This window comes from Cannabis sativa, chromosome 5, assembly GCF_029168945.1.
Source record: "Cannabis sativa cultivar Pink pepper isolate KNU-18-1 chromosome 5, ASM2916894v1, whole genome shotgun sequence".
NCBI lineage: Eukaryota > Viridiplantae > Streptophyta > Magnoliopsida > Rosales > Cannabaceae > Cannabis > Cannabis sativa.
Window position 1 is genome coordinate 65,522,095 of NC_083605.1, and position 9,556 is coordinate 65,531,650.

A 9,556-nucleotide genomic window follows, 5' to 3' on the forward strand; every position below is an offset into this window, starting at 1 on the left:
TAAAAATAATTTTCTATTTAATTAAGTGTCATGAAAAAGAAATATTTAAGTATCATGATGAAAATCAACTTAGATATTTAATTTTCAAATTAATTAAATGTATTAAATTCAAGAAATAAATAATTAAGTGTAGGGAAGGCTTAATTATTAATCTCTAGTTTAATACTAGGAAAAAATATACTTAAATTAAATTGTACCAAAATTAATTATTTAAATAATTAATTGCACAATGTATAATATTTTCCTATTTAATATTAGAAATAATAAGTAGTCTAGAAATAACTATCTAGAAAATATCTTATTTGACTAAGTATCTTTTCCACAAAATTTGAAAAAATATCTAATTTAAGTTGTATTAGAAAAAATCTAGAACTTAAATATTTTCAAATTCAAATTTAATTAAATATCAAAAATTAAGTTGTAACCACTTAATTTGAAAATATTCCATTTTAAGTTAATATTCGAAAAGATATTAACTTAAAAAAAATATCTAAAGAATCTTAATAACCAATTCCTAAAATTCCTCAACTTAATTTTGAAATTTTAAATCCAAAAGATATTCAGATTTAAGTTGATTAGTTAGAGATAACTAAATATCAACTTAAATAGGAATGTTTAATGAAAAATTTAAATTAAGCTTCAGAAAGAATCTAGATGGTTATAATTCTATATTTAATTAAATACAAGAAAATACACATAGTTTAGCTTAGAATATAAAATTCTTTAAACTATGGTTTTCTTAAATTAATTTCAAAATAAATGAAATTAATTATGTTGCTAATCAATTTTATTAGGTTAAACTAGTTTAATTAACCTAGTACAGTTATTCAAATCAGGCAAATGGGCCTTCACAATTGGGGTAGTTCATGTGAGGGGGTGCTGGGTTCAGTATGTCGTACCCACTACTATGGCTCCCAACTCTCACACAAGGCCCAAAAGAGAGGAATTTAACCTTAAAATGAACAACTATTATTAATTGAATAGGCCCAAAACTAAATGGGTCTAAATAAAATATATCAAAAACTATGATGTTTATTTAGCAAGAACAACCTATATGCATCTATAATGAAATTAAACACATAGGCTCACACAGGCACACTTTGGATGGGTCCTATCATGTTGCTAGGTCATACACAGATGAAAGAAGATTGTAAATATACCTGTTACAAATTATTTACTTGACCAAGGGAGCCATGAGTTAAAATCAGATCATTGGATCTGTCAACAAGTTAACCATGGCTATTTGCAATCAAGCAATAATAGGTTTTAAAAACTTACAAACAAGCTAAAACATATACTCCTGCAACAAGGTTAGCTGGATATTTGGATGTAGGATTTATTTAATTTTAAATAAATAATTTCGAAAAATAAAAAAAAATTACAAAAATTTAAAAAAAATTTAAAAAAATTTCGAAATATTTTTTTAAAAAAATTAAAATTAAACCTACAATTTTGAGAAATTAGGTTTCAACCAACCTAAATATCATTTCAAAATTTGCTAACTACTTTTAAAAATTAAATGTTATTTTATAAATAAAAATTAAATAAAAAATTAAAAAAGATAAATGAATATCTTTTTCAGATTTTAAATATAATTTAAATAAATAAAATAACAAAATTTTAAAGTTAGCAAAATATCTTACATCTATTTAAAATTACATGATTATAGTTATCTTATTTTAAATTTAAATAAGGTCAAATTATTTTAAAAAAAATTAATTTAAAAAATTTAATATCTGACCTTAAATTTAAAAATAAGATAAGATATAATCAAATTTAAAAATAAGATAGATAATTAAGCAAAAAAGATAAATATTTACTATTTTTCAAATTTAAATTACACTAATATCATGAATTAAATTTAAAAAATATTAATTAATTTAATTATGATAATTAGAATTGAATTAGGAATAGTAAATGTATAAATACAGAACTACACAAAAAATCGGAAGTTAAATCCATCAAAAAGCATGAAAAATCGAAGAAAAACGAAAAAAAAAAATGCGAGTTGTACGGACATTATGCTGAGCATACTGTCCATGGGCGCGCAAGGGGCTGCATGGGCGAGGGATGTGGGTGCAGGAGGCTGCATGCAGCCTGTTCCGCGCGCATGTCCCCGTTGCTCGACCCTGATTTTTTTTTCGAAACTTTAAAAAATCATAACTAATTCAAATTAAATCGAAATTGAGTTCTGTAAAAAAGTAACTTGCTTAATTTTTTCCATACTATCCAATAAAAATAATTCCAGAAACAGATATTCAATTATTTTTCACGAAAATTCACAAACATCAATCAATCATCAAATAACACTTAATACAACATGATACAATCCAAAACATCAAACAAACGTTTTAAAGTCCAAATTTCTTGCAAGCAAATCAATTACCATGGCTCTGAGGCCAGTTGTTGGAAATTATTTTACCAGGATCTTAGATCTACTCACAAGTATGTTGATTAACACCCTAAATATGAACTTTCTAAAACGATGAAATAAACACATATAAAGTTTAGGAAACCTTACATTGGGTGCAGCGGAATATAATGACTCCTTCCGTTCAGATATCTGGCCCTTGATTCCTTTCTGTAGCAAAGCATTATCAATATCTGAACCTGGATCTCTTTCTCTGAATCTTTGATGCTGAAAGTCTTTCTTCACGATCTTCCTCACTATGATTGAGGTATCACTTGCTGTGTGGGGGCACTATTCTCACACTAAGAATTTCGAAATTCAAGAGGGAAGAGAGAGAAGAAGTGGCGGCTAAAGATAGGGAGAGAGAAAGGCTCAGTTTTTTCTAAATGAAAAAGTAGAAAATTTAAGTGTAATTTTCCTGAAGCCTTCACTATCTATTTATAGCATTCCACTAGGGTTAGGTTTGAATTATTTGGCATTAAAATAATGAAAATATCAGAGGGAAAACCCTACAAAAGTGGCCGGCCCTATACATGTGGATTTGGGCCTCACTTTTTGCAATTTTGCAGTTTTATCTTTTCTGCATCTGATTTTCTCAAAAACGCCAATTTTCAAATTCAACCATTTAAATGCCAATTCTAACTATTTGATAACTATAAAAAATTATTAAATAATATTGTCATTTATCATATTTATTAATTGAACCATACAAAGTATCATAATTAACAAATATGCCCCTAAAACTCTTTCTTTACAATTTCGCCCTTACTTAGTGAAAAATTCACAAATAGACATAGTCTAATTTGAGAATTATAATTGATTAATCAAAACCAATTATATGAGTCTTACAAGCAATATTATCTCAACTAGTGCGAGGACCATGGGTCTATATAACCAAGCTTCCAATAAGTAGATCAAGAATTTATTACTAAAATTCACTAACTTATTAATTCTTCGTTGAATCCACGCATAGAACTTAGGATTGCTCCACGCATAGAACTTAGGATTGCACTCTCAGTATATAGAATGCTCTATATGTTCCACCATATAGACGCATCATTAGTTATCCATTGTTATAATCCTAATATGATCAATGATCCTCCATATGAATGATCTACACTGTAAAGGGATTAGATTACCGTTACACCCTACAATGTATTTAATCCTTAAAACACTTAACCCCGTATAAATGATATTTCAGCTTATGTGAAATGAGATATCCACCATTTATTTTCGTTTGGTCAAGCTCGAAGGAGATCATCCTTTACTTACTATTCGCCAGATAGAAGCTATAGATTCCATGTTCATGTTAGCGCTCCCACTCAATTGCACTACCGTGTTCCTAAAATGTACGTATCACCCTGACCTAAAAGTAGCCTTAACTAACAAATCAAAGAACACGAATAGCCTCTTGAGATTGAGCCTAATCATAGCAGGATTAAGATCATTTGATCTAGGATCAACTAGGCGATATTGACTTGAATAGATATTACAGTAAGTTTAATAAATCTAAGTCAAAGTTCAATATCGGTCCCTTCCGATGCATACTCCATGCATCCAACCTGAGCTTTACTTTAACTAACGCTCTGGAAAGAGCATAGCATTTCTCCAAATGCAAGTAAACTCTTGTTGTAGATTATCATATCAGTAAAACCCTATGTCTGATAAATCTAGGAAACTTTATTCACATAGTCATGTTTACTTTCCAATGTGTTGACGACACAATAAACAAGATCAAGTATGTGAAAAGGGTTTTAGATGAATTCATACATTATGTACATATAATCATGTGAACCATGCAACATTAAATGTTATTTCCGATCTATATTAATAAGTAAATCTCATTATATTGAAATGAGTTTTATTTAGGGCATAAAACCCAACAATAGCGAGATGGAAAGTTTCCCAAGACTTAGTGTTTTTTCTTGTCAAGAGGGATAAGGAAGATAACTCGAATCAGAAAAGATGTAACCTTCCACGTCAGCAATAACCATCTAAAGGATAAAACTAAAGAACGGTTGGGTAGTTAAATTTAAATAAAACGTGAGGATTGTCCACGTTTCATTTACATTTATATTTAAATCTATCCCAAAAAGAACAACTGCAAACCTGTACTCCTATAAATATGGACAGATTCCACGAGAAATGGGATGGTAAATTTGAGAAAGAATCATTATTATTCAATATAGATATTGTATTTTGTAATTATAAAAAAAATATTGTATTCTTACTCTAAAAAGATTCTTAATAAGAATGACTCGTAGAGTATGTAGATTTTAACTACAAAACTACGTAAAAATATTTGGAGTTATTATATCTTTTATTATTTATCAATTTTTGTAGAATATTTGTTACTGAAAGACTATTTAATTTTGGTTCACGAAAATCTGCATTTATATTATATAAGTCAATAACTTGTAAAATTTTTTCTTCATAATAAGTCTTCCACAACTTTATATGTACTTATTATTTATCTAAATTCCTTATATAGCTCTGGCATTTTTCTTTTTAGTGTTTTGTTGAAACATGTTAATCAATACATTTTTAGTATTTCTAAGTTTCTCCTTTATCAAAAAAAAAAAAAAAAGTTATTCTTATAAAAGTTATGATCATTAAGTAGGATAAGTCTACGTAGGGTAAGTCAATGACTTTTCACTATCACTAAGTGAAAATAGTAAAAAAGTGAAAAGTAAATTTCCAAATAATTTTGCTAAAATGATAATTTTCTATAACATTTTAGTTATATACTTTGTAAGTTTTGATATAAAAAGGACTTGAAGGAGTTATAGTGCAAATGAACTCCAAACTCCTCTATTGTCATTTTTGGTGAAAAAACCCTACACTTTCTTTACTTTTTAAGTTTCTACTTATGATCACACATTTTTTATCTGCTTTAGTTACAAAAATAGTGTTGCTTATATAAAGGGAGAGTTTGAATATATTTACATGGAATGAGCAAATTTAAAACTCAAATAAAAAAACGTGTATATATTATAAAAATAAATTAAATATACCTACATTATTATACTAACTTCATCTAAGTATATAATAAAAATTATCAATAATATTTCTATTTTAAATTATAAGGGTTTTTCATTTTTACAATTCAAAATAAATTTTTTATTTTATTATTTTTACAAAATTACACACAAAAACTCCTATAGTAACTAAGCCAGCAACCTAAACCGAGAAACCATAATGGCAAACAATAAATTAAAAAAAAATATATATATATCTCTATTCTATATAAAGTGTGCCTATATAACAGAAATCTTGGTTTTATGAGAAATTCGTGGGTAATTTTATTTTTAAAGTTTTTTATTCAAAAATAATCTATTCTATATTTCAATAGCTCCGATTGACGAGGAGGCATTTAAATTATTTGGTGATTTTTTTGGCTTTTAAATATTCTTAAGAATATATACTTTCTCTGCGAAGAAAAAACCTAAAAAAAATTGGCTGGAGTCGTACAACTTGTTTCAGAGTCGCATACTCGCATCCATGGAAATACGAAGAATATATTCGAATGGATTTTCAATTTTCGGAGCAAGAGATTGGATTCTAAACTCAAGATTCTTTCCCTGAAACTCGAAAGGCTTTAACCGTTTCAACATGGTTGAACGGGGTTGGAGCTTTACCTATTTCGGATGATGCTACTAATTCACAATCTCACTCTCAAGTTGATTGAAATTCCATTCCACTCCCATTTATCTATTTCTTTCTCAGTTAGTGTTGTTTTAATAATAAATATTTCTCTGTGATTGAATTGTACTTATTGGCTGAAGAATTTTGTGGGTTTGCAAAGTTTCTCTTAAATTTCTCTGGTTGAATGTGGAATTTTAGTTGTGTTTGCTCTATCTGATATATTGTGAATTCATGAATATTACTTTGACAAGAGAATTTAGAACCTGGTTTTGAGTTCGATTAATTAGTTTTCAATTTCATGTATCTTTAATAGATATTCGTTCTGTTTTGCTGTTTCTCCAACAAAATCTTTATAATATGAAGGTAATATGTCTATGTATGAAGTTAATTAAAGTATATATATCTATCTATATATTTACATATAGATCTTAGCTCAAATGATTCTTCTCACTTATTCTCTTCCTTTAAAAACTTTTGATTAAAATCGCTGTGGCAATTGCAAGTTGGGAGAGTTTTGTGGGTTCATCCATACTTGTCTGTCATAGAAATAAAATTCTCACTTTATGTAGGACCTAATTTTTATTTGAACTTCTGACAGTACTAAATATTTTTATATATATATATAAAAAAAAATATAAGCAGAGTGATAATTAGAGCCCCATGGTTGCTTCAACTATTTGAGTTCTTCTCATGTTTCATGTTATTTTGTACATAGCTTCCATCTTGCTTAATTCAAGAATAGAATTTTGACATTGGACAAAATGACAACAAAGAAAGGAAAGCACTCCCAGGTACACTACTTTAATGTGTTTTTCTTCTTTGTTCTTCTATTTTTGGGGTTGATTTTGTAAGGTGTTATTTCTGTACAGTTCTATGTTACATATCTAATACTAATATCTTTTATTTAGGCATCTATAACCTCTCTATTTCTTTTTCCTTTCCTAGAAAATCAGAACTATGGAACAGGATGGGAAGACCATTAAACTTCAAATTATAAGTAAACGAATTTCCTCTTTGCGTGTTGTTTTTATGATCATGATGCTATTATCTATCTCACTGTATTTGCCTGATGTTTAAAAACTTGACAAATGTTTTAATGAATAATATATCTGTTACTTTTGTTGTTATATAATCACATTCCTTCATCCCAATATTCTTTTATAAATTTGTGATGCATTTTTCTGTTGCAATTGCTAATTGTCATTCTTGCTGTTTGGATATGCAGTGGGACACTGCTGGCCAAGAACGTTTCAGGACAATCACCAACAGTTACTACCATGGGGCTCATGGCATTATTGTAAGTACATTTCTCATTTTGTTATTTTGTGTGTGCCTTTCTATATATGGCCATGTTGGTATTCCCCTGTACAACTTTATTTTATGTTAATTGGCCGCTTTTGTTCAGGTTGTCTATGATGTCACAGACCAAGAGAGCTTCAATAATGTCAAGCAATGGTTGATTACTTCGAATATGTTTTCAAGTGAAAGAATGAGGAAGAAAAAACTTAAAGTTTTGTTCTCATTGAGGTTGCTCTTCTACACAATAGGCATTCTGATATCCCTTTGGAGGTGGTGGTAAAAGAGCCAGTTAAGGATGATGATAGAGTTGTTCTGCTGGAGGAAGGAAAGCTCCAGACAGCCTCTCCTAGAGCTCGGATATTGTCTTCGTCATCTTCTATTGTGAGGTGTGTTGAGGGAATTTGTTTTTGAAAATCTTGAGTGTGTGAACTGGTTATCATACTCTGTTATTTTATGTTGTTTGTAAAAATTTGCATTAAACATCACATTACTTTGGTTTTTCTTTGCTTGTTTTTCACTCCCTCTTATTCATACGTAAAGTTGATTTCCATCTTACTACAGTAAAAATTTTCTTGAAATTTTATCTTAATGAAGCGAATTGCAGCGGTAATGGTATAAGTAAAAAAATACTATTCTTTCCTCCAATGGTCAAGAATATTGGAAAGCAATTCAAGATGGATGATAAATATTTACTTACTGAAAGTAAAGTTCTAATCATTTTTTTTTTAAATTCTTAATTTCATACTTTCCTCCATTTACTTTTGGCCATTATAAATTATAAGTTTGGTATCACAATAATTGAACTTAGTAATAACACCATGGTTTCGTACTTGAAGTGCATTCTACTTCTATTCACTACAACAGATAACATTATTACCGGCGGAAGAAACCGCCGGTATTAAATGCCCAGACCGCCGGTAATTATAATTACCGGCGGAATCCGCCGGTAATTATCCGCCGGCATTAATTGGTCGCTATTAATGGTTATTAGCGACGAAAATGGGAATCCGCCGGTAATAATATTAATACCGGCGGATTAATAGCGGTGGGGTCCGCCGGTATTAATATTTTTAAATATATAAAAAAAAATATTTTAATGATTAATACCGGCGGACCCATCCGCCGGCAATAATACTTTTAAATATTTTAAAAAAATATTATTCTGATTATTTAATATAATTAAATTAATTATAATAATTATTTTATTTATAATAATTATTTCATAAATAAATATATTAATTAGAAATAAAATATCAAAATTAAAAAATTAAGCATTAAACATTAAAATTAAGAAATTAAGTATTAAAATTAATTTGTCCATTACAATAAAAAATATATTAGCTTAAATAAAATTAGAAATTGTCTTTAAATAAACCTTAAAACATAACACATAATTAAAAAAAACCTAACTATCATTGTTCAAATCAGTAAACTCTAAAAATTCATCTGCATTTGCACTAAGTCTTGAACCATCAATATTTTCACGGGATTGAGCCGGCGGGGCAGGGTAATAAGGTTGTCCAGTCTGCGGCGTAGGAAAGATCTCCACATATGGTCGAGGGTGCGGGCGAACCAAAATTGGTTGTTGCTGTTGTTGCTGACTCTGAGCACTGAAAAAGCCTCCATACATAGGCTGTTGTGGAGATCCTCCCATTTGACCATACACTGGTTGTTGCTGCAACAATGACCCAAATTGACCGTACACAGGGTATGGTTGTTGGGATGAGCCTCCAATATTACCAACCATAGGTTGTGTCTGAGATCCTCCAGCCGCTTCCGAAAAGAATATAGGAGGAGACTGTGAGGGAAGCCCGAACATGTAATGCAACTGAGGCGATTGTGAAGAGCCAGCAGACATGTTGGGAGAATGTTGTTGTTGTTGTTGAAAAAACTGGGGCTGCTGAGGCGATCGTGGTTGTTGTTGTTGTTGTTGTGGCATTGACGTTGGAGGGGGGGCTGAACTGGACGCGCTACCTTGCGGTTGTGATGGTAAAAATTTTTGTAAAAAATTATTAAACCTCGGGTCATGCAGAGACGCGTCACTGGAGGTGCCAGACTGATCAATCTTATCACGCATTTTTAACATAAACTCGGCGAAGACTCCCATATCTTCCGGAGTAATGGATGAAGTCGGTACTTGTGATTGAGCTTGACTTTGAGTACTAGAACTTGATGTCGAGCTGCCTTTCAATTTATAACCCA

At 29.8% G+C, this 9,556-nt stretch overlaps 1 protein-coding gene across 7 annotated transcripts; it reads left to right on the top strand.

The window, feature by feature from the left end:
* Positions 1-5,696: 5,696 nt before the first annotated feature.
* Positions 5,697-7,909, top strand: LOC115717220 (GTP-binding protein yptV1-like). 7 transcript variants are annotated; one of them, XR_009687949.1, is made up of 5 exons: positions 5,697-6,418; positions 6,771-6,846; positions 7,001-7,052; positions 7,281-7,352; positions 7,461-7,909. XR_009687949.1 is itself a non-coding variant. In XM_061115846.1 (4 exons), the coding sequence occupies exons 2-4, from the start codon at positions 6,817-6,819 to the stop codon at positions 7,632-7,634; spliced, it is 276 nt and encodes a 91-aa protein (XP_060971829.1). In that variant the 5' UTR covers positions 5,790-6,418; positions 6,771-6,816; the 3' UTR covers positions 7,635-7,909. The 7 variants fall into 7 exon arrangements, 4 of the variants coding, with proteins under 4 accessions (XP_060971829.1, XP_060971830.1, XP_030502048.1 ...); XR_009687950.1 differs by having other exon boundaries at positions 5,786-6,089; XM_061115846.1 differs by lacking the exon at positions 7,001-7,052 and having other exon boundaries at positions 5,790-6,418.
* The last annotated feature ends 1,647 nt before the right edge of the window (positions 7,910-9,556 follow it).